Source organism: Thamnophis elegans, chromosome Z (genome assembly GCF_009769535.1).
Source record: "Thamnophis elegans isolate rThaEle1 chromosome Z, rThaEle1.pri, whole genome shotgun sequence".
Classification (NCBI taxonomy): domain Eukaryota; kingdom Metazoa; phylum Chordata; class Lepidosauria; order Squamata; family Colubridae; genus Thamnophis; species Thamnophis elegans.
The window spans coordinates 124309090-124334971 of NC_045558.1; the positions used below are offsets into that span (position 1 = coordinate 124309090).

The window sequence follows — 25882 nt, forward strand, 5'->3', positions numbered from 1 at the left end:
ACCGAGAAGGAAGCTCGGTAGAAACACTTCACTGAGGAGTACGAGCATAGGCTTTCCAAGCAGAGGGAAGACCTGCAGGAATGCAAAGCCAGGTACCGGTGCCTGGAGGCTCAGTGGGCTGAGATGGCCAGCCAGTTCCAGGCCATGATGTAGTCCCTCTGGCTCTTCGCCACCAGTGGTGCTTCTCTCCAGCCTTCACCCAAAGCCCCGCACCAAGAGGTTGAAGCAGACTCCAAATCGGAATTTCTGCCCCCTCTGACCTGCATAAAAAGACCCCAAAGGGGGAGACTCTCTGCAGCAACACAAGTGTTCACTGCACGTATCTGGCCCAGGAGCCGTAGTTTGAGGACCCCTCATTTAATGCAATATAAAAAAAGCAAATAATTTTTCTTGCGGACCACCAAAATTTTCTTGCGGACCACCAGTTGGAAACTGCCGATTTAGAGCAGGGGTTCCCTGCCCCCGGACCATGGACCACCACTAGTCTGCAGCATGCCAGAAACAGGTCCGTGCAAACAAGGGAAACCCTGTCCGCAGGATGAAGGGCAGCACGTAAAACCACACTCACTCCGGTCCGTGGAATACCTTTCTCCACGGAAGCGGTGTCTCGTGCCGCAAAGGCTTGGGGGTCACCACTTTACAATGTTGTCCAGTGGTTTATGGAATCAGCATATTGCTGCCAGCCATTTGGGTCCTCATTTTACCGATTTCAGAAGGATGGAAGGCTGAGTCAACACTGAGCCCTATCAGGATTGAACTCCAGGCTGTGGGCAGAGTTTGCCTGTAATAGTGCATTCTAACCTCTGCGCCACCAAAGCTCCTCCAGAACAGGAGGCTAGAAAATAACACTGGTTTGAGACCATATTTTGAGATCATCGGATAGCACTGGGCTGTGGAGAAAAGGGGCCTGGCTCAGGAAACTGGGTAGGAATTGGGGCTGATTTTATAGGGGGAAAGACAATTTGCCCCAACGAATTAGCAACAGATACATTCTTAGAAATGTAGACAACGAATGGGACGGTGCGACAATGTCATGGCCACTACAGGTAATCCTCAATCTATAGCAGTAGCACTTAAGACTTATATACCACTTTGAAGTGCTTTTACAGCCCTCCCTAAGCAGTTTATAGAGTCAGCCTGTTGCCCCCAACAATCTGGGTCCTCATTTTACCCACCTCGGAAGGATGGAAGGCTGAGTCGATTTTCAGCCTGGTGAGATTCAAACTGCAAAATTGAAGGCAGGCGGCAGGCAGCAGAAGTACCCTGCAGTACTGCACTCTAACCAATGCGCCACCGTGGTTCTATGACCACAATTGCGCCTGAAATCACGGTTGTAAGATGATGGTTGTTAAGCAGATTTGTTTAATTACCATGACGTTTGCCTAACGACTTCCATATAAATTGCTGTAAAATTGGGTCTGGCTTGATTTACAACTGCAGCAACGTACAGCAGAAGTTCAATTTCTAATTGCGATCTTAAATCAAGGACCACCAATATTATCCTAAGACCCTATCTGGTAATGGGACCTGGGCAAGGGGCGACAGGAGAAAAACAGGGTTGCCGGTGTGTCATTGAAGAAGAAAGGTAGAGAAACTTTGGGGCAGATGTTCAATTCCTTAACCACTACACTGCACTGTTTGTCCCTCAAGAAGCGGCATCATTTCAGTGCCCATTCATGCAGGAGCCCATAGGGACTCAACTCACCGGTGAGGTTGAGTTCAGCGAGGGTCTCTCGGAGTGGAGAATTAGCAGCGGTCAGCAGGTTAACAGACTGGTCACCTACATGGTTGCAGTGGCTCAGGTCCAGTTTGGCAAGCTGAGGGGTGTGCCGGATTACCAAGCGCAGAGATGCGTCTGTGATGTCCAGGCCGGAGAGCCGTAGTTCAGAGACATTCTGGAGCCGGCCCCGGCTTTCTGTCTGGCCTAGCAGGGTGAGAATACAGAGGGAGAATGAGCCTCATGGAATAAACCGGGACCTCTGCCCTAAACGGCACATGCACGACTCGGAAAGCTTATTCTAACAGGCTTTGGCAAAACGACACCCATTTGTTTCACTGGAGCAACTCGGACTACGGAGTCGATCAGATTTTCTTTCCTAAAATTAAGGGGCCAGCTGGATGTCCCCAACCAGGTGCACCCCTCAAACTGCTTCTTGACAGATTGAAATTAGGATGTTCCTCAGTGTCCGTGAAGATTTGCCCTGCTCCGGCGGGACTCCGGGCAAAAGGATCTCCAGCGCACGCTGCTTTTGCTGAAGCTTCCCAGCCTGGAAGCCCTCGGCCAGCAATGCAGGGAAGGATGCTCTTAGCCTCCTACCACCTTGCTCACCTCTTCCCTACAGGAGGGCCATAAAAGGAGATTTTTCTGCCCTGCTGCCTCTCCCAGTCACTTGCCGACAGCAGCTGCAAGGTGAGTGAGATCCCACGTGTACTGAGGGAGCTTCAGGCTAGCCACCTCTAGCAATTTTAGCAGCCCAAGTCTGAAGGCTCTTCGGGGCATGGAACGGACACAGGGCCGGGTGCCTCCAGCAAGCATGCAGCAGCAGCATCTGCAGCTGTTCAGGGCTGGGACATCACAGATCAAGAATTCAGACCGGGCCACTCCAGCCAACAGTGCATCCAAGGGCCCTTACATGAGCTGAGAGATTTCTGAGACACAATAGCTGGGGTGGAGATTATAGGCGATCCTAGGCCAGAAGTGATAAGCTCCAAGCCTCAGTGTGCAGAGAAGTCTCTTAGACTGGGCACTGTTAGCAGCTCTGACACAGGGACCGGAACGACCCAGCAGCTACATCAGAGCCTCACAGCTGGTAGAACAGAAGGTTTGCAGAATAATCAACATAAAAATGTAAAGGTTCCCCCACACATGCATGCTAGTCATTTCTGGCTCTAGGGGGTGGTGCTCATCTCAGTTTCAAAACCGAAGAGCCAGCGCTGTCCGAAGACGTCTCCGTGGTCATGTGGCCGGCATGACTAAACACCGAAGGTGCAGGGAACGCTGTTACGTTCCCACCAAAGGTGGTCCCTATTTTTCTACTTGCATTTTTTATGTGCTTTCTAACTTCGGCTAGGTTGGCAGAAGCTGGGACAAATAATGGGAGCTCACTCTGTTACGCGGCGCTAGGGATTCAAACTGTTGAACTGCTGATTTTTTGATCGACAAGCTCATTGTTTTAGCTACTGAGGCACCGCATCCCTTCATAGACGTACGTTTTGTCTAAATATAAGGGGAAATATCTTGGATGGCAAGACCTGCACATCTGTGGATTTCTCATTTCTAGAGTTTTTGAAGAAGATGATGGACAAGCCACTTCCCATGGATGGTTTAACTGCTTCACCTGCATGTCATAGAGCAATGGTCTCCAACCTTGGCAACTTTAAGACCTGTGGACTTCAACTCCCAGAGTTCCTCAGCCAGCAAAGCTTTGCTGGCTGAGGAACTCTGGGAGTTGAAGTCCACAGGTCTTAAAGTTGCTAAGGTTGGAGACCACTGTCATAGAGGACTTCACTAGACGATCCCAATCATCCCTTCTGGTTTTACAATACCTGTAGGAGATGACCAGGCTGAGCCCGAGGGAGGGGGGGGTCAAACCTGTCATCAGTCATGAGTCCCTCTGCACACACACAAGATATCTAAGTCCAGATCGTTGTGAATTCCTTATTCACCATCAAATTACTTTAACTGCTAATAGTTCAGATTCTTGTACAGAGCTTGAACTTACAATAAGCTCTTTATGCCCATTTGAACTGCCTGGATCTCCTGGTGCTTGACAGTACCCAACAACTTAGTACAAAGCATAACACTCTGAATCGTAAACTGCCCCTACTATGGGCTGCGTTGTGAGATAGGAGAGGTTAAAATGGGAGCGGGAATAGTTTGCAACTCAGTGCACTGTTTTGAGTGCAGCCAATGTTGGCCAACTCGGAGCAGATGCTGACAATTTTCCTAGAGGCTTACAATTCAGCCTGCCTCCACAACCGCTTTTAAAGATTGGCAAAGCCTCGAGAGATTTCATGCAGCAATGTCAACATCCCACAAGATTTAAGCCATTCTTAAAAGGTAAAGGTTCCCCTGGCACATATGTGTTGGTCGTTTGCGACTCTAGGGGGCGGTGCTCATCTCCGTTTCAAAGCCGAAGAGCCAGCGTTGTGCAAAGATCTCTCCGTGGTCAAGTGGCCGGCATGACTACATGCTTTGTTGTCTTTGTCTCGTTCCCCCCTTTCCCTTGTCTTTTGTGAGCCGCCCGGAGTCCTCCGGGAGTGGGCGGCATACAAGACAAATAAATAATAATAAAATAATAATAATGCTGAAGGTGCATGGAACGCTGTTACCTTCCCACCAAAGGTGGTTCCTATTTTTTCTACTTGCACCTTTACATGCTTTCGAACTGCTAGGTTGGAAGAAGCTGTGACAAGTAATGGGAGCTCACTCCGTTATACGGCGCTAGGGATTCGAACTGCTGAGCTGACAAGCTCAGCAGCCACTGAGCTACCGCGTCCCCTGTATTCCGTTCTTACATGCAGGTATTTTATGAAACGTCTTTACTGTGGGGAAAGGAAAGGAAAGGGGGGTGCTGGAGGGTACGTCTGGATTGCCTGGCACTTCCTTGGGATGGGAAGAAAAATAGTGGTAAAATTGCTGCACAGATATCCCTGCCCTCCCTCTGTCCGAGAGACCGTTCCCTCCGGTACAGGTAGCTTTACCAGGCTTGGCATCTGTGGCAGGCAAGAGCAGCTCGCGGAGGTGAGAATCCTTGACATCCTCAATCCAACGCAAATCTAGGAGCTGTAGGGAGGGGAAGTTGGCGGTGCCGAGGGCCGACACGGAGCACCAAGAGCAGCCTGTTAGGATGAGCTCCTTAAGGCCTGTTGGGAGAAGAGAACGTCAAGTGGGGAAAAAGAGAACCTTGCAAACAAGATATTTCTCTCTGCTTCTAACTCCTCCCCCACCCATCCCCCACAGTTCCTTCCTCCGTATTCCCTACCATGAACTCGCTTTTCTACCCCAAACTTTTGGTTTCTTGCTCCCAGGTCACAGTGGTTAGGGTGCAGTACTGCAGGCCACTTCAGCTGACTGTTATCTGCAGTTCAGCGGTTCAAATCTCATCGGCTCAGGGTTGACTCAGCCTTCCATCCTTCCGAGGTGGGTAAAATGAGGACCCAGATTGTGGGGGCGATATGCTGACTCTGTAAACCGCTTAGAGAGGGCTGAAAGCCCTATGAAGCGGTATATAAGTCTAATTGCTATTGCTATATACAGCAGTAGGATTCAAAAAGATTAGCTCCGGAGGCTAATTAGCTCCCGGGAGGTGGAAATGGGCCAGTTTCTAGACTCCCGGGAGGCCCATTTTTCGCCCTCCAGAGGCTCTAGAGGCTTTCCTGAACCTCTGGGAGGGTGAAAATGGCCTCCCGCAGTCTCCGGAAGCTGGAAACGAGCCTGTTTCCAGACTTTCAGATGGCCTGGTTTTTGCCCTCCCAGACCCTCCACACAGGCCCAGTACTTATTCGGCATGATTAATGGGCCACGTGGAGACTCTTGGGAGGGGCATGACCAGGTGGGCAGAGCCAGCCAGCCCTTCCAAACAACAAAAGTAGCATCCGGTTCGCCCGAACCAGTCCGAAACGGCTGAATCCCATCCCCACCTATACGACAGAGTTCCCCAACATTCCTTGCTTTGCGGATTGGCGGGGGGGGGGATAGTTCATGTAAATCAAGCGTGACCATGTGCAACTCCATTTACACCATTAGTGTGCACGCATGCCTGCCCCTCACGCAAATGGAGCACGCAAACGCATATGCTCGGCCATTTTCGTCGCCCAGTTGCAAATCAGTCACAGCCCACTAGTGCGACCCACAGGTTGGGGATCCCTGCTGTACAATGTTTCCGGGAATGTCCTTCTTCTCTTTTTTTGGCCAATCTTTTTCTTTATCTCACAAAGCAAGATGGCTGTCCAGCTTCTGCTCTTGTCCTCAAATTTCATCCCTTCCTACAACTGAGCTATGCGACCTATACCTATAAGAGCCAAGGTGGCGCAGTGGTTAAATGCAGCACTGCAGGCTACTGCTAGATCAGCAGGTCAGCGGTTCAAATCTCACCGGCTCAGGGTTGACTCAGCCTTCCATCCTTCCGAGGTGGGTAAAATGAGGACCCAGATTGTTGGGGGCAATATGCTGACTCTCTGTAAACCGCTTAGAGAGGCCTGAAAGGCCTATGAAGCGGTATATAAGTCTACTGCTATTGCTATTGCTACTACGTTCTCAGCCACAGGCCACCTCCCTGCCTCCACTTGAGAGGATGCAAGCGGAAAAGAAAAAAAATCTGCAGGATTCAGAGCTACTAAATCTTATCAAACCTTCCTTGTCCACACGGATAGCTTAAGATTGTTGACTGTGGTTTTTGCAAAGCAGCAGAGCAAAGCAGCAGCATTCTTAACCAATCAAACAGAATAGAGCTGGAAGGGACCTTCCAGGTCTTCTAGTCCAACCCCCTGCACAAACAGGAGACCCTGTGCTTTTTCAGGCAAGCAGTTGTCCCGTGTCTCCAGTCCTTATGCCATCCATCTCGTAAATTTGCAGGATTCTTCCCCCCTACCCCCACCGTGTATATGCATACACTCGAACTAGGCTGTGATATTTCTCTGTGTCATATATGTGTGTGTGTGTATGTGGATTTATGCATAATGGTTATCTTTTGAGAGCTGGACACAATGAAATTTCACTTTAATGTATGTTGATTACTTTACATTTAAAGTGACAATAAAGTTTTGTTCTATTCTATTCTATTCTATTCTATCCCATTCCATTCTTTCTTAAAAACCTCCAGTGATGGAGCACTGACAACCTCTGAAGGCAAGCTGTTCCACTGGTTGATTGTCCTCACTGGTAAGAAGTTCCTCCTTAATTCCAGGTTGCTTCCCTCCTTGATTAGTTTCCATCCCACTACCACCATCACCAGTCATTTGAATTAGGGCATCCAGGGTCATCACTGCAGTGGAAATTAGCCTGGCACAGGTTCTTTGCTTTCTCTTGAATTTGTTTCAAATTAAGAATTTTCTGTGCCCGGAAATTCTGGCTATCCCTTAAAAGCCTAGACCGTTCAATTACTGTATTTTTCAGACTATAAGACACACTCCCCTCCCCCTAAACGAGGGTGAAAATTTGGGTGAGTCTTATACACTGAATGTAGTCCCACCCACCCACTGGCCTCCACCTTTGGCCTCTGCCTCCCAGTAATTTGCCTCCTTGCAGCGAACAGCAAACAGTCTGTTTCAGTTTCAGCACAGCCTGATTAGCACAAGCAGCTGGTTGTTGGTTGGATCAGCCTCCCAACCATCAGCTGTTTCAGAGATTGCCTATTGCTGCCTCTGGCATCCCGTGTTTGGCCTTTGTGCACCCTGTTTTCAGCCTTCGCGTTCCCCATTTTCCGCCCATTCTAATCTCCGCCATCTGGAACGCTCAGAAAGCGTGGTGTGCGGTGGTTGAAAACGGGATGCAGAGGCCAAAAATGGAGTGCACCGAGGCAGCAATAGGCAATGGCAACCTGAAACAGCTGATGGTCAGGAGGCTGATCCAACCGACAACCAGCTGCTTGTGCTAATCAGGCTGTGCTAAAACTGAAACGGGCTGTTTGCCGCAAGGAGGCAAATTGCTGGGAGGCCGAGGCAGATTATTTTCTGCCATGTTTTCCTCTCCAAAAGCTAGGTGCGGTTTATACTTTGAAGCATTTTATACTGTGAAAAATACGGTACCTTTTCGTACATCCAGATTAACACTAAGTGCAGGGTCTTCAGACTGCGAATGTCTCCCCCAATCCTAAGGGGTTAAGCCAACTTAAAGAGAGGGAGCCTTGAGAACTTTGTTCAGGTTGAAACAAAGCTACTGCATTCACTTTTCCTTAAATAAATATGCAGAATTGAATTCTCTGGAATAACCTTTGGAATTTGCATTTCTTGGTTCAAACACATCCTTGCTCTAAATGGAATTCAAATCTGGTGAGATTTGGCTTCACTCTAGCTAGTCCTCAACTTACAACTGCAATAGAGCCCAAAATTTGTTGCTAAGCGAGACATTCGCTAAATAAATTTTGCCCCTTGTTACAACCTTCCTTGCCACAGTTGTTAAGTGAATCACTGCAGCTATTAAGTTAGTGACACGTTCGCTAAGTAAATCTGGCTTCCCCACTGACTTTGCTTGTCAGAAGGTTGCAAAAAGGGATCACAGAACCTCTGGACACGCAATAGTCATAATTATGACACAAATGCCAAGCATCAAAATGTTGATCACATGAACGTGACAATGGTTGTTGTGAGAAAATCCATGATATATTACTTTTCCCAGTGCTGTTGTTACTTAAAACAACCACTAAACAAAAGGTTCTAAGTCAAGGATTACCTGTAATGATTTTGGCCAGGACTTTTTTTATTTTATTTATGTAATGAGTGGGTTCTCATCTCTGGGGGGACATCTGGGAGTTTTGCAGAATTGTCATGTTCTGATCGAGGCTTCCCAAGAGCATGAACAAACTCCTTGTCCCAACAAAAAACCCTTTTATTAATTTACAATGAATTCTGCTCATTCATATCCAGCAAAGTCTTTCAAGGGAGGATTTACAGCCACAGACCTTATCTGGCTTGAAGAGCTGACAGGCCGATATCTGCAAACCTTGGCAAGGAGGCTCAAGAGAGTCACAAACCAAGTGAGCGAACTAATTGTCTCCTGCAAACTCCACTCCCCTTTGGCTCCTCTTTTATTTCTTCTGGGAGGGGCCATTCACCGTCCACCTGTGGCCTTTCTCCCAAGTCGACCCCTGTTCTTTAGCTGTTGCTTTTGTCTGGCAACTCTGCGCATGCGCACACTGGGAACAGGCTCCAGCTGTTCCTCTGCCTCACTGATGTCTGAAAGCAGCTGATAACTGTCTGACGGCTCTGTCCCCCTCTCTGCCTCTGACACAGAGCCCTCATCAGAGCCTTCCCCAGACTCCAGGACTGGCCCATGTTCCTCCCCAACCGCCTCACTGTCTGAATCTGCTGCAAGCTCTGCTGGTGGGCCACAACATGTCAAACCTTTGAACAACTGGATTTCTGGATTTGGAAATAAAATATAAGTGCTCCAAAGAAGGAAGCATTGGCTACCGTTTCATCTCTGTCTCCCTTAAGCCTCCCCGCCCCCTCTCCAATTCAACCTCCAAATACCTTGCAACCTGTTCAGGAGCCACATTAGCTGCTTCTTGGAGATGTTGGTCCAGCTCAGATCAAGACTGGCTGGCTGTCTTCGGATGATTCCGCTCAGCATGGAGGGAGTGATAGATTTCCGATGGCTCAAATCAATGTACGTCCAAAGCCTCTTGTCACAGCACCTGGGAGGAGGGAAGGATGGCCAAAAGGAAGCAATGATTCACGGAATCATGAGAGCTGGAAAGAATTACAGGTAGTCCTCGACTTACAACCACAATGGAGCCCAAAATGTCTATTGTTGAGAGAGACATTTGTTAAGTGACTCCCCCCTCCCCATTTTACAACCTGTCTTGCCACAGTTGTTAAGTGACTCACAGCAACTGATTAAGTTGGTACCCTAGTTGTTAAGTGAATCTGGCTTCCCCATGGACTTTGCTCGGCAGGAGGGCACAAAAGTTGATCATGTGACCTTTGAGACACAGTCACAGTCATAAATATGAATCACCTGCCAAGCATCTGGATTTGGATCGCACAATCATGGAGAGGCTGCAAAGGTCGTAACTGTGAAAAATGGCCGACAGTCCCTTTTTTCAGTGCCACTGTAACTTTGAACGGTCACTAAATGAACTGCTGTAAGTCACGGACTCCCTGCGTTTCTGATTCCTCAGCAGCAGAATCCAAATCAAAGCACCCCAGAGATATGACGTGTGTGTGTATGTATATATATATATGTGTGTGTGTGTGTGTGTGTGTGTATGTATGTATATGTGCATGTATATATGTGTTTTAATCAGGGGTGGGATTTAGCCGGTTTGGACAAACTGGACGCTAATTTTGCATCTGATTCCCCGAACCGATAGTTGGAAGGACTGGCTGGCCCACCCCACCCTCGTAGTATCCACGCGGCCCATTCATCATGCCAGGTAAGTGCAGGGCCCGCATGGTGACTCCGGGTGGGCGAAAAATGGGCCTCCTGGAAGTCTGGAAACGGGCCTGTTTCTGGGCTCCGGAGGGCCTCTGGAGCCCGAGGGAGGCCACTTTCGTCCTCCCAGAGGCTCAAGGAAAGCCTTCGGAGCCTGGGGAGGGCAATAACACCCCCCCCCCGCCACTGTGGGGCAGGAGGCTGAGTAGGCCACGCTCCATGGCCACACCCACCCAGCAAACAGGCAGGGAACCGGTTGCTAAAATTTTTCAATCCCACCCCTGGTTTTAATACACTTTTAATATGGTTATAGTCTCCCATGCATTTGTAATGGTCGAATCAATCTAATAAAATGTACAAAATAAATACATTACCCATAATTTTTTTTCCTTTAAATTATTGGTAACTTTTGTCCTGGCCCCATCTCTTCCTGGGGTGTGTGGTCTCTGACATGCTATTCAAAATGCAAACAGAGCCACCTGCGTAAAAGTTACGTCTCCCTCAATTAAAGCTTTGATTCATTAATCAGCATACTATATTCTGAGGGAGCACAAAGTTATTCAGAGGCAGGTACACGAAAGATTGCCTTCATATCTATTTGTATGACGCTGTTGAGGTCAAGCTGGAGCAGAAGCATTTATATTTTATGACATATGATTATAGAAATAAAGTCTTCAACGCTGACATGCTGCCTGAGCCTCGAGGTTTTGCAATACGGAGAGAACTCATTCCGTACAAAGACGGCGGTGCCTGAATAAGGGGCGATTTCCTGATATTTAGGGAGGAGAATGACGAGCGTCACATGTGACATGATGCATGTCACACGTGACAAACAGCTCAGGGAGTAACTTGCAGAGATGTACAGGGCAGGACTCCCCGGTGCATGCGTTTCTAAATCAGGGGTAGTCAACCTTTTTATACCTACTGCCCACTTTTGTATCTCTGTTAGTAGTAAAATTTTCTAACCGCCCACCGGTTCCACAATAATGGTGATTTTATGAAAACCTAATGAAAATTTTTAAATAATGCGATGAAATTTTTTTAAAAAGTCAATTACATTTTTTTTAAAAAGGAAAGTGCTTCAGTATCGGACAATACCACTACCGCTCGCCATGAAAGCTGGAATGCCCACTAGTGGGCGGTAGGGACCAGGTTGACTACCACTGGTCTAAATTGTGCCTCTGTAACCTCCGTGTTAATTGCTACAACAAGTTTTTAATATTGAAGGATCCAACCAGGGTTGATCTCCGGGACCATAGGTTTAGTCTGAGCTTTAGAACTCGGGCTGAAGCTCATTACCTTTCTGTTCACTTGAGGATGAGCTCCAGCACGAGTCAGAAAGCTCGGAAGAGTAAACCTCTGGTCCCTGTAACTGACCCCCAACATTATCCTGGGACACGTGTTATTCGCCTTCATTTGTGAGTTTTTAATCCCATTAACAGTTTGCCTCGTCATGGATTCCTGGGTATATGAGCTGTGGGGGTACAGTGGTTAGAGTGCAGTACTGCAAGCTACTTTTGCTGACTGCTGGCTGCATTTTGAGTCTCACCAGGCTGAAGGTTGACTCAGCCTTCCATCCTTCCGAGGTGAGTAAAATGAGGACCCAGATTGTTGGGAGCAAATATCATGACTCTGTAAACCGCTTAGAGAGGGCTGTGAAGCACTGTGAAGCGGTATATAAGTCTAAGTGCTGTTGCTATACACATTGCCATTTTTTCCCTCCCCCTCCTCTCCGTTCACAGAATGTGCTTGTTGAACCCGAGGCTCATCTCTCTCTGGAAGGAAGCCTGACCAAACGAAGCAGATCAAGACAGCTCTGAGGTCTGATGTTCATTGCAAGGAGACGGGCCAGGAGCCAGGCGTCAAATTTGATCCCATGGCCTCTTTCCCCCTCTTAGCTGACCGCAGAGTCCACAACGTTGTTCCCCACCTCTGTTACTTCTCTAGCTGGCCAGGCCAACCTCTCCACTATCCTGCCCGCCCACCCATGCACTCACCAACGGCTCCATGTCCGGCACACCCTCATGCAAACGCAAAGCTCCCGATAGCTGAGGTACTGGAAGACGGCCAACCAAATGTCCCGCTGCACGATATGGTCAGAACCGCTGTCCAAGGGCAGGGAGTCGGGTTCAGGGCTGTCCGGGGGAGGCCGGATCACGTGCCTCTCCAGCTGCAGTAGCGGCTTGGGAGGGGATGGCACCAAAGGCCAGTTCAGAAACTGAGTCCGGGCTACCATGCGGAGTCCCGTCTGTCCAGCGGGCCGGCCGGCTTTCCGGCCTCCCGCCTGCTGCTTGGCCCGCTCGCTCCCCCTGCTGGACGGGCGATGATTGTTCTCCTTCTCCTGAGAGTTCCCCCGAGCTTTGGGCTGCTTCCCATTACGCGTCGTCTCCGAGCTGCCGTTGCGCCGCCCTCCCTCCTCTTCCTCGTCCTCCTCGTCCTCCTCGTCCTCACTGGCACTGAAGCCCAGGGCTGCCAAGCGCTGCGAACGGGTGGTTGGGGAGTTGGCTCGGCTCGACACCCCTCCGCTGGAACCGTCGGAGCCCCGTGAATCCGTGTCAGAATCCGAGTCTGAACTGGAACTGGAACTGCTGCTGTTCTTCACCCGCTCCAACATCTGGCACATCTGCTTGAAGCGCTCCAACTTCTCCCGCTGATGGGACTTGTCTGTCTGGGCGGAGGGCTCCAAAGGCCCCGGTGGTCCCTTTGGTTTCTGGCAGGAAAGGAAAGAGCGTGGTGAAAAATCTCACAACCTATTTCAGTACAGGCCCGTCCTTGACTTACAGCTGTCCGTTTAGTCACCGTTATAAAGGCAGTGCAGTGACTTATGAAATGACCTTTTTTTTCATGCTTATGGCCATTGCAGCATCCCCGGGGTCACATGATCAAAATTCACACATTTGGCCATTGACTCACATTTATGACGGCTGCAATGTCCTGGGGTCATGTGATCACGTTTTGCAACCTTCTGACAAGCAAAATCAATGGGGAAGCCAGATTCACTTTACAACCGTGAATGACTGCAGCAATTCACTTAACTGTGCTGAGAAAAAGGTCACACAATGGGGGAAATCTCACTTAGCCATTGGACTTGGCAGCATCAGAAATTTTGGGTTCGGTTGTGGTGGTAAGTGACAGATTACTTATAACTGCTTAATTTGTCTTTTTGCAACCTTACCTCCCCCTTGTAGCTGACAGCATCTGTGCCTCTCCTCAACTAATACGGTTATAGCCATATTGGGAAGAGGGGGGAGAGGACAACCCCAGGATAGGGAAACAGCTTATAACGTCTTAAATCTTCCTTCTGAATGTTTTTGTCCTTAAGGTAGCCAGCAAAATTAAAACTAGAAATTTGGACTCTTAAACAATTGCTACCAACCTGCCTTCCTTTGAGGACCTATAAACTGCAGGAGTCAAAAAGTGGGCTGTGAAAATATCTACAGACCCCCTCACATCCTGGAGATAAATTGCTTCAACTCCTCACCCTCATAATGATGATATAGAGTACTGCCAAGACACAAGAACAGTTTTTTTCCCCTCCAAACACCATCACTCTGCTAAACAAATAATTCCCTCACCACTGTCAAACCATTCACTAAGGCTGCAATACTATTAGTCTTCTCATCGTTCCTATCACCCATCCCCCCCCACTTATGACTGCAGGACTGTAACTTGGTGGCTTGTATCCTTATGATTCATATTGTTTCCTAGTATGATTTGATTGCTTGTTTGTACCCTATGACTATCATTAAGTGCTGAATCTTATGATTCGTGATGAATGTACCTTTTCTTTTATGTACACTGAGAACTTATGCACCAGAGACAAATTCCTTGTGTGTCCAATCACAGTTGGCCAATAAAGAATTCTGTTCTTTTATAGTCTATTTTATTCAATTCCATTCCATCTCCATTCCATTCATATTTTCTATTCTATTCTACCGTTGCCCCTATCTCGAATGGTATGATTGTTGCGTGTTTTTAAATTATGTATTGTTTTGTGTTGTTGTTAATTTGTCTGTATCCCCCTTCCCTGGTTTGAGTTGTGAGCCGCACTGAGTCCCCCTTCGGGGGAAAAGGGCAGCATACAAATGAAATAAACATTCAAACATACAAACAAACATATTCCATTCCATATTTTCTATTCTATTCTATTCTATTCATAGTATCTTTGTTGTCCTTAGACTAGTTCATATAAACCACACGCCCTTCCCAGCAAAACACACACAAACACACACAGAGATAATACCACTGTGCTTTGGCCAAGCCTCATCCACACTTCTTTTGATTTTTATGTCACATTATCAACCCACTTGATAAGCAAAAATTTCCAGCATGTGAAGAAGGCAAGTTTTAATTAATTCTCTAAATATGCTAACCACAGTTCATGGCTAGATAGTCAAGGCTACTAAGAATGTGTGGGACTGCCAAGCAAACAGCATCCTTTAATTCTGATTGATCAGATCTGTAAGGGGAGCATATGGTAGAAAAGTAAAATAAAGATAACTTTGAAATAAACAAAACTGCCTGCAATTTCCCAGAGCTCAACTTTTAAAAGCAGCAGGCAATTGTTAAAGCTAATAGCAGACAGGAACAGCGTGAAGGCCAAGAACTGGGCTTTAAAAAAATGTTTTTGATATGTTATGGCCTGCCTGAAGGGTTTATTATGGTAGAGAAATTATAAATCAAAAGTGTGTGAAAATCATGCTGTTCTCCTACAGGCTAAAATTTTATTTCACTGATTTTTTGTATTTGTTGTATGCTACTCAGGAGACACTTTCTGTAAGATCAGCAGCCATATAAATTTAATTAAAAATAAAAATAAAGATGCTTCTATCCTTGATGTCCTTCAAGAAGCAATTCTTTCTGGTGCATCTATGCCCACTTTGAGATCATTCAGCAGGATGCTGGCCAGATCCTGAGAAAGGGGCTCATCATAGCAATACTGCATCCAGTTTTGGTCACCACACTATAAAAAGTTTATTGAGAAAGAATGCAGAGAAGAGCAACCAAGATGATTAAGGGACTGGAAGCTAAAACATATAAAGAACAGTTACAGGAACTGGTTATGGCTAGACTCGTAAAGAGAAGGACCAGGGGAGACACGATAGCAGTGTTCCAATATTTGAGGGGCTGTCAGAGAGGAGGGGGTTGCCAACCTGTTTTCCAAGGCACCTGAAGGCCAGGCAAGAAATAATGGATGGAAACTGATCAAGGAGAGATTCAAGCTAGAAATAAGGAGAAATTTTCTGACAGTGAAAACAATCAACCAATGGAACAGAATTTGCCTTCGGAAGTTGCGGGAGCTTCATCACTGGAAGCTTTCAAGAAAAGACTGGACTGCCATCTGTCAGAAATGGTGTGGGGCCTCCTGCTTGGGCAGGGGGCGGGACTAGATGACCTACAAAGTCCCTTCCAACTCTGTTTTAGCATTCATTCTTCTTACTTCCAGAATAGCTAGTGCTACAAACAGCCCCTTTTACATGACTACAGCTCCTTCTAGAAGCCCAAGAAAAGTGGGGCAGAGCATGAAGAACTGAAACCCATTGAAAGGTGTCTAAGCCATAGATATACATATCTAACCCCCCTATTCTAGTTCCTTGATCAGAATGCGGTGAGCAACAGCATGGTGGAAGCATCGGAACCAGAGATGTGTGAATCTTGAATAGCTACTGGAATCAACCCTGCACTCTTAGCACAACTGGTTAAACAAACCACAGCTGGATGGGTTCATACGCAACATAGCAATAGCAGTTAGACTTATATACCGCTTTCAGCCCTCTCTAAGCGGTTTACAGAGTCAGCATATCGCCCCCAACAATCCAGGTCCTCATTTTACCCACCTCGGAAGGATGGAAGGCTGAGTCAAACTTGAGCCGGTGAGATTTGAACAGCCGAACTGCAGAACTGCAGTCAGCTGAAGTAGCCTGCAGTGCTGCATTTAACCACTGCGCCACCTCGGCTCTATCCACAAACCAGAAGTGGGCAGCCACAGCCTTCAAACCCAACTAGCCAGATCGGAAAGACAGGCAGACAGTCGTGTGAAGCTTCAAAAGATACCCCCCCCCCCCCCGCCAGTTAAAAAAAAAAAGACAGACAAAACCTCCCAAAATCTCCTTTCCAAACCATGTGGAGATGAATAATGTGGACTTGCCAGGGGGGGGTTCCCCAAAAGGCTAAGTCAAACCCAAGCAACATGGCTCAATAAAGCTAAGCAGAATCACACCGCTGCAAAGCAGGCCGGAAAAGGAAATAGCCCATCCTGCCAGGCCAACCCAAGGCAAGGAGGAGGAATGAACACAGGGCAACTTTGACCCCTCTTTTAAGGTAGTACTGAAAGCAAACCTTTGGGTGCCAAACGCACACTCTTTACATGGTGCAAGACAAGGAATGATCACAGGTGGACCAAGGTCACAAGAACATATGTGCCCTCAAACACTGTGTTGTGGCCTGCCAGTGGCTAGTGGAGCTGGCAGCACATTCGGACAGTGAGGAGGTTGGGGAGGAACATGGGCAAGTCCTGGAGTCTGGGGAAGGCTCTGATGAGGGCTGTGTGTCAGAGGCAGAGAGGGGGACAGAGCCGTCAGACAGTTATCAGCTGCTTTCAGACATCAGTGAGGCAGAGGAACAGCTGGAGCCTGTTCCCAGGGTGCACATGCCAGATGAAGGGAACAGCTAAAGAACAGGGGTCGGCTTGGGAGTAAGGCCACAGGTGGAGGATGAATGGCCCCTCCCAGAGGAAATAAAAGAGGAGCCAAAGGGGAGTGGAGTTTGCAGGAGACATTTAGTCCGCTCACTTGGTTCGTGACTCTCCCAGACTCCTTGCCAGGTTTTGCAGATATCGGCCTGTCAGCTCTCCAAGCCAGATAAGGTCTGTGACCGTAAATCCTTCCTTGAAAGACTTTGCTGGATGTGAATGAGAAGAATCCCTAGTAAATTAATAAAATGGGTTTTTGCCGGGTCAAGGAGTTTGTTTCGTGCTCTTGGGAAGCCTCGGTCAGAACACACTGAAGGTTGCCCAGCCTGGTAGCCAAGTGGTCATTTTGCAAAGGGGGCAGTGGACAATATAGAAGAATACAAGTGGCTCAAATCTGCTCTTTCTACTCTTCTCCAGCCACCACCCATGAGCCGAAACATTTCCTTTCTGTTGACACGGTCAAGCGGCTGAGGTCTATTCCAGTGGTGAAATGCAATTTTTTAAAATACCAGTTCTGTGGGCGTGGCTTAGTGGTCGTGGCAGGGGAAAGATACTGCAAAATCCCCATTCCCTCCCTACTCCTGGGCGAAGGATATTGCAAAATCTCCATTCCCACCCCACTCTGGGGCCTGCCAGACATGGTATTTGCCGGTTCTCCAAACTACTCAAAATTTCCGCTACCAGTTCTCTAGAATCTGCTGAATTTCACCTCTGCCCCTTCCGAAGCCGTTCAGGATAAAACCTGCTTTCAAAGTAATGAATCATTGCAATTGATCAACTAAAGGAGTTTGCTTTTGTAAATTTTACCTGGTTAGGTTTGCCCGATTTGTTGTGCTAACGCAAAATGAACTGGATTGTGATTTAGGGCAGGGATCCCCAACCCTGGGCTACGAAGCAACAATCCCCAGCATGCCAGAAACCGGGGCGTGCAAACGAGCGAAGCCCCATCCGTGCATGTACCACATTGCAGGCAGTGTGCAAAACCATGTTCCCTCCAGTCCGTGGAAAAACCTCTCTTCACGGAACCAGTTCCTGGCGCCCAAAATATTGGCAGGGGGGGTGGGTGTTGCTGGCTTAGAGTGCTGTGTGAATACAGCTAACCTCTCTTTCCCCAGATTTACCAAGGTCTTATAAGTAAGGACGCAGTTTGTGCCAAGGGCATGAGCTGATCCCCTCCCTCCGGGCTCACCTCTAAGTCACTGGCTGTGATCTGGCTCAGGTGAATAGACGGGTGGGAGATGGCCCCCTTCACCTCAAAGTCACCACCACCCATGCGACTCCAGGTCTGCATGGAATCCAATTTGTTTCCATCAAGCGGTTGCTCGGCTCCCTTAAAACAAAAGTAAACGCACAAGTGAAATGGGCTGCGCGAAGGAAAAAAGAAAAAGAAAAGTAAAAAGCAGATGAGAAGGGTGAGTGAGAGGTGCCAGTCAGCTTCTTACACGCAGCTGCCAAAAAGGGGCTCGGCTTGGCGCTCGCCCTGCGACAGTGACCAGGACGGAATCCGGGGACCCCTGGTGGCCTTCAAGGGTAGTGCAGGTTGCTTTTGATCTTTCCAGCGCACAAATAAAAAGACATCTTTTGATGACTCAGTTCTTGGGAAAAGGGCCAAAGTTAAAAAAAAAAAAAAGAATTGGCAAGGAGATGCTAACCATTACTTAATACATTAAAAAAAAAAATGAATAGAGTGGGAGGGACTCGTGGATGCCATGAGAGTAAATATCACTCTGGCAATGATCCGCCTGGAGGACAACCACAACGTACTGCAGTCTCCCTCAGCTTCCTGGCCTACAGGTAGTCCTCAACTTACAACCGCAATTGAGCCCAAAATGTATATTGCCGAGAGATAAATTTGTTAAGTGAGTTTTGCCCCGTTTTACGACCTCTCTCGCCAGTGAATCACTGCAGCTGTTAAATTAGTAACACCGTTGTTAATGTCAACCCGGTTAACCCATTGACTTTGCTTGCTAGAAGGTTGCAATTGGGAATGACATAACCCCAGGACACTGAGACCGCCATACACGTGAGTCGGTTGTCAAGCATCCGAATGTAAATCACGTGACCAAGGGATGCTGCAACAGTCATAAGTGTGAAAAACGGTCTAAGTCCTTTTTTTCCAGTGTAACTTTGAACGGTCACTATGCGAACTGTTGTTAAGTTGAAGAAGACCTGTACTTAATTCCTACTTTGATTAGTCCCAGCAAGATCAGGCAGTGAACCACTGTTGTTGTTAGTTGCGAAGCCATGTCCGATCCATCGCGGCCCCATGGACAACATTCCTCCAGGCCTTCCTGTCCTCTGCCATCCCCTGGAGACCATTTAAGCTCACCCTGACTGCTTCGGTGACTCCACCCAGCCACCTCATTCTCTGTTGTCCCTTTCTTCTTTTGCCCTCAATCTTTCCCAGCATGAGGCTCTTCTCCAGTGAGTCCTTCCTTCTCATTAGATGACCAAAGTATTTGAGTTTCATCTTCAGGATCTGGTCTTCTAAAGAGCAGTCAGGGTTGATCTCCTCTAGGACTGACCGGTTGGATCATCTTGCAGTGCAAGGGACTCACAGAAGTCTTCTCCAGCGTCATAGTTCAAAGGCCTCCATTCTTTAACGCTCAGCCTTCCTTACGGTCCAATCCAGTGAACAATATATAAGTGCAAAGCTGGTGAACGTCATCTAAGCACATCTTGTACACGTAGTCCTCAATTTATAACCAACTGTTTAGTGGCCAAACTTACAATGGCACTGGGGGAAAAAAGGGACTTTTCACACTTACGACGGTTGCAGCATCCCAGTGGTCACGTGATCAAAATCTGGATGCTTGGCAGCTGACATGTGTTTATGACGGATGCTGTGTCATGGTGTCCCCCAATCACATTTTGCGTCCTTCTGACCAGCAAAGTCGATGGGGAAACCGGGTTCACTTAACGACTGTGTGACTAAGCAAGACAGTTGTTAAGTGATTTTGGTCCCATTTTGCAACATTTCCTGCCACAGTTGTAAAGTGAATTACTCACTTAGCAACTGTCTTGCTTAGCAACAGAAAATTGTGGCTGTAAGTCGAGGACTACTTTTAGAGACAGTCATACTGGTGGAGGATAGAGGCAGCTCAGATGGATTCATGACCTGCCTCCATTTCTTTTTTCTTTTGTGGTAGCTTCCCCCCCCTCCCCCCTCCCCTTTCTTGGCATCTTATCCACAGGCCCTTCTTGCATAATGAAATCCAGCCAGGGGAGGGAAAAAGCCAAACCACTCACCTTTTTCAAATGTTTTTCCCGGGTACCTTTCAACTGGAAAGAGAAAGAAAGAAGACAAGTCAGAATTTTTTTTACCATAGCACATTACTTTAAGTAACCTCTTCTGAATATCAAAAGTAAGGAACTTAGGGTTGAGAACATTGTAAAAAAAACAACATCCTGGAGAGCCAAATTAAGCTCTTAAAAATGTTCAGAGATCCAGAATGTCTTTCCACCAGCTGGAGAAATTCTGGGATTTTAAAACTCCACGAGTCTTGCCAAGTTGGACACCTGATTTAGTGTACAGGGGGGGAAAAAAAAGTACGACTTGCCAATGCATCTTTTTTTGGAGTTGTCAGAGCCATCTGATCTCTATGGCTATGGATCCATCGTGTGCAGAGGTGGTATTCAGCCGGTTTGAACCAGTTTGCCCCAACCAATAGTGGAAATCACAGGTGAACCCGCCCATCTGCCCTGGCTCTATGCCGTCCTTTTTTGGCATTTTTTTAAAGCTGCGCACATACGCGTAAGCCATGCCTGCAATCGAAGCGCATGCGCGCGCTCACATTTGCAAACCGGTAGGGAAAGTAAGTGAATACCACCCCTGATCATGTGGCTCACCAAGGTGTAACAGGTGAGGTCAGAAAAAACCGAGTAATAGCCAAGATGCCCGGCAGTTATTTGTATGCTGCCTATTCAGTTTTGCAATAATACAACAGGAGCGTTGCTAAAACCAGTTAACAAGCAATGCCATAACAACTTCTGTTGCCCAAGCCAACAGCTCCCCCAACAAAAAATTTTATCCACCACCCCCACCACACAAACAAACAAACAAAAAAAGCTTTGCAGAAAAGCATAGCCTGAACTGCTTTGCTAATTAACAGCCTCAGTTGGAAGAGAGAAGGGAAAATAATTTAATTGGGACCAAGTAACAGATGTCAAGAACTTTTGGAAGGGGAGTAGACACAGTGATAAAAATGTGACATCGTTAGGAGGCACAGAGGTGTGGGAGACAAAGGGACAAGAACAAAGCTTTGATTCTTCAAAGCCTCCTTGCGATGGCCCAGAAGCCTATCAGGCACAGATCTGATGGATTTTTTTTTTAAAGGGGGGGAGGGGGATTTTTGGACTACATGGGAAAAGAGAAACAGAGCTGAAGGAGAGCTAAACAGGTCAAAGAAAATTACTTTACCGTAATGAAGCAACCACCACAGAATGTAACGGAGGTTGTCCAACTGGGGTGAAGTGGTGGAGGTTGGGACTATCAAACACATTCCCGAGGGCTGCTTTTATACCCCCCTCTCTTATAAGTCTGCTGAGATCATCTGGCTGACCAGAAGGAATCTAGGACAGTGATGGTGAACTTTTTCATCACTGAGAGCCCAAACCTGAACGGACACGCATGCATGTGTATGTATGCGCCGGAAACCCGAAGACCAGCTGGCCGGTGTCCGTGTGCATGCCGGTCAGCTGGTCTTCGGGGTTTCCGGCACATCCATGCACACCGACCAGCTGGTCTTCTTATGCGCCAGAGCACCGGAAATCTGAAGAAATCAGCTGGCTTGTTTTTTGGCCAAAAAAATGCCTGGCACATTCTTGGTTTTTGGCTGTTTTCCAGCGCTCTGGCACCCGCGAAGACCAGCTAGCCGGTATGCATGTGCACACCGCAAACCAGAAGTGCAGCTGGCAGTGTGCCCGCAGAGAGGGCTCTGTGTGCTACCTCTGGCATGCATGCCATAGGTTCGCCATCATGGGTCTAGGAAGAATCTTTTGGGCAGCTCCCCTGGATGGCTTGGAGGACACTGCCCATCCTCTCTCAGTCAACATACCCGGGGCTGAGGAAATGGCTAGTCTCACATGTCAAGAGGGTTTTAAGTGTGTCCAACAAGGGCAGATCGAGTAGGCGTGAGAAGGATCCCGGCCTTGCAGACACATGTGGGGCCTAGGAGTCATAGGCTGAGCCCGTGGCCATTCACCTTCTTCTTGGGTCCCGTCTCGGGGGCTGGGAGCTCCTTTTTGCGCTTGTGAGCACTCATCTGGACCGGACTCTCCTCGGAGGGCGGTGGGGGCAAAGGCGGTGCTGGTGGCAACTTCTTCTTGTTCTGAGCAGGCTCATCAGTCAGCTTCCACCGGACCCCTTCCTCACCATTATCCGAACGCCGCTTCCCTGTGCCGTCCCCTGAATCCTGCGTGGGTGGATAGGAGAGAGGCAGAAATGGGCTTGCATGCTGTGCGTAATTTCTCATTTTCCCATCCCATTTTGATGAATAAGCCACAAGAAGGATGCCTTCACCGGCATGCTCAGTCAAAACCAAACGATTATATTATGACTTAATCCACGGGTCCCTAAACTCCCTGGCATGCCATAAACCGGTTCGTGCAAACAAGCGATGCCCCATCCGTGGGATGCAAGCAGCACACGTAAGCACGCCTTCTCCAGTCCATGGAAAAACCTCTCTCCATGGAACCAGTTCCTGGAGCCCAAAATATTGGGGGCCGCTGACTTAACCCAACATGTCCAATCCTCACCAATGCTTTCAGGACACGAAAACACTGCTGGGCGGCAGGGCTGGGGAAAGGAGGCCAGATAGGGATTTCCTGGACAGCACATCGAATGGAGCCAACCGAATTGTTCTGCCCAAAGGCCGTAAGCAGAGGGGGGGGTCTCTCTGAGAGACTGTCCTCATCCTTACAGACAGTCCTTGACTTATGACCACATCATTGAGCCTGGGATCACAGTCGTAAGTTGCGCCAGTCGTTAAGCAGGCTGTCGCATGACTGACCCCCATTTGATGATAATCTTTTTTGTTGGGATTGTTAAGTCATTGTTTGCAATGGGCGGGGGCTTTCTTTTGGCAGAAACCTGAAGAAAATACCATGTTTCCAGCAAAAAGAAAAAAAAAAGAAAAAAAGGGAGGCTAACAAATCATGGTCACGTGATTCTAGGATGCTGCAAAGGGCCATTGTGGGTATAGGCAGAAAGTGTCCATAATGTGATCATGTAACTGTGAAGGGTGGCAGCCGTAAGAACCATTTGGGGTGGGGGGGGGGTGAGGTTTCCATCGTAACTTTGAGCAGTCACTAAGTGGCCAGTCATAACTAGAGGACTACTTGTCTTAGCTACAGAGTATTACTCTTCATCAGGGGGAAGGGAAAACTGTAGAAAGGAGCGGGTGTGAGTAATTAAGAGCACGAAATAAGGGCAAATGGATCAGAGCAAATGACCCTGTGGGGGCTTCTACCCCACCCGCTCTTTGATTCTCCCTTCTCTAGGATCACCCACCCAGCCACCCACCCACACCCACAAATCACATACTTTCATTGATTTGCCTTCCCTCTTGCACTTGGGGCATTCCCAGCAGTTTGGAATTTCGTTGTTGATGACCCCTTCAGCGATTCCCATCTGCAGAGAGAAAGACCGGTGCAGGTGAATGGAATGCACAAGATATTCCTGAGCGGAGGTGGCGGGGGGGGGGGCACTGTGCAGGGGCTCTCCTCTCTCACCTTCAAGCAGCCTGGATGCACAATCTCGTTGCAAATGGTGCACTCCATGAGTGACAGGTTGAACTTCTCCTCTTCACCCTCTACGGTGTCCTCTTTCCCGGCCTCCCCACAGACCAGGCACACGGCCGTGTGAGGTAGAACTGGCTGCAAGGAGACACAAGACGGAAGGTCAGACGGAAGAAATGCAAAATAGCAACAGCACTTAAGACTTATAAATCGCTTCACAGTGCTGTCCAGCCCTCTCTAAGCAGTTTACAGATAGTTGTGGCCCGCCAGCGGCCAGAGGAGCTGGCAGCAGATTCGGACAGTAAGAAGGTTGGGGAGGAACGAGCCAGTCCTGGAGTCTGAGGAAGGTTGTGATGAATGCCGTTATCAACTGCCTTCAGAGTCAGGCATCAGTGAGGCAGATGAACAGCTGGAGCCTGTTCCCAGTGTGTGCATGCACAGAGTTGCCAGGCGAAGGGAACAGCTAAAGTACAGGGGTCTATTTGGAAATAAAGCAACACAATGAAGGGCCGCTCCCAGAGGAAATAAAGAGGAGAGACAGGGGAGGGGAGTTTGCAGGAGACAACTAATTCACTAATTGGTTTTTGACTCTCCAAGGCTGCTTGCCAAGTTCTGCAGATACCAGCCTGTCAGCTCTCCAAGTTAGATAAGGTGTGTGACCGTAAATCCTCCTTTGAAAGATTTTGCTGGCTGTGAATAAGTAGAAGTATCTGTAAATTAATAAAAAGGGTGTTTTTGCCAGGACAAAGACTTTGCTTCATGTTCTTGGAAAGCCTTGGTTAGAACACAGAGTCAGCAACTTGCTCCTAACAATCTGGGTCTTCATTTTATGGAGGGATGGAAAACTGACTCCATCTTGAGCCTGTGAAAATTGAACTGCAGTCAGCAGAAGTAACCTGCAGTAATCAAGCAGGAAAGCTCTTTCTACTACCCCTAGAAGACGTCAATCATATTTGGGAAGTTTCCTGGAGGCAGCTGAGTCATAGGAGGCCAGTCGGGATACTTGTCCACAAACCCTCCTTTGCTCGCCTTTTAGCAATGAATAAAACTGGACTTTAGATGATTTCCAGAGCTTGGGGTATGAACTTAGTAGTGTAGGTTGTAGGTTTATCTTTTCAGAGGTTTTACCAGTATATAAGGAACAAAAAGGGAAGGACCAGTGTGTAGCAGAGTTTAATGTGTGGCTAAAGGAGTGGTGTAAAAGGAAAGGCTTTTTTTGGTTTTATTAGTCATGATGCCTGCAGCTAGTCCAATGAAAAACTGTACAAAAGAGATGGTTTGCACCCATCCAAGAAAGGGACTGAGTTACTTGGCATTAAATTCACAGATTTTCTGGATAAACATTTAAACTTAGCGGTGGGGACAGAGAATTAATTGATACAGAACATTGCTGTCCCCAGCAATCTAAAACTCATAGGGTTATCAGTGCATGTAACACAGATGTTTGTGCGGGTAAGATTATCACTCCCGCTGTCAAGCAAAACCAAGCATTTAATAGTGAATGCCATACCATGTGCATGAATCATACAAGTGGCAAGAAAATAGGGGTAGTCAGGCATAACACAGGTTATGTAGAGAGTAAACATAGGGTCAATCAAAATGGACTCAAATGTCTATACACCAATGCACAGAGTATGAGGAATAAACAGGGTGAATTAGAAATTCAAGTAAAAGAGGGCAGATACAATATTGTTGCCATTACAGAAACTTGGTGGGATGAAACCCACAAATGGAACATACAGCTAGAAGGATTTAAATTATTTAAAAGAAATAGAACAAATAAAAGGGGAGGTGGAGTTGCACTATATATAAGAAATAACTACATCTCTACAGAAATAGAACACAACAATGATGAGAACTATCTTGAATGCATTTGGGTCACTATTAAAGTTGGGGGGGGGGAACCGACATTGCCATAGGTCTATACTATAGGCCACCCAACCAAGCAGAGGAAGTAGATGAACTTTTTTCTAGTCAGCTAAGGTATGTAGGAAGCACACCACAATAGGAGATTTTAACTACCCTGACATCAACTGGGAAACAAATTCTGCAGCAAGTGGAAGATCCAGCAGGTTCCTAACAAACCTAGCAGACAACTTTGTTTCCCAAAAAGTAGAGAAGGGAACAAGGGGATCAGCCATATTGGACTTAATTCTCACTAACAGAGAGGAAATGATAAAAAGTGTTGAAGCCACAGGAACCTTGGGGGCAAGTAACCATGCAATATTGGAATTCAACATTATGCAAACACAAGTAGTAGAACAAAGTCAAACTGGAGTTGTGGATTTTAAGAGAGCTAATTTCAATAAACTTACTGAGACTTAGGGAAACCTAGGGAGAGCTTGGGAAGAATTCCA

General features: G+C 47.6%; 1 protein-coding gene across 2 annotated transcripts in view; it reads right to left on the minus strand.

Moving 5' to 3' along the window:
• Window positions 1-25882, minus strand: part of FBXL19 (F-box and leucine rich repeat protein 19) — a 44506-nt gene that overhangs the window by 4724 nt on the left and 13900 nt on the right. For both annotated transcript variants that reach the window (XM_032236958.1, XM_032236959.1), the window contains 9 exons: window positions 23520-23663; window positions 23332-23418; window positions 21992-22201; window positions 20037-20069; window positions 17977-18117; window positions 12094-12806; window positions 9193-9356; window positions 4705-4866; window positions 1706-1924 (listed from right to left, as the gene is read on the minus strand). In XM_032236958.1, coding sequence (XP_032092849.1) covers window positions 1706-1924; window positions 4705-4866; window positions 9193-9356; window positions 12094-12806; window positions 17977-18117; window positions 20037-20069; window positions 21992-22201; window positions 23332-23418; window positions 23520-23663 — 1873 coding nt within the window. The remainder of the gene's footprint in view (window positions 1-1705; window positions 1925-4704; window positions 4867-9192; window positions 9357-12093; window positions 12807-17976; window positions 18118-20036; window positions 20070-21991; window positions 22202-23331; window positions 23419-23519; window positions 23664-25882) is intronic.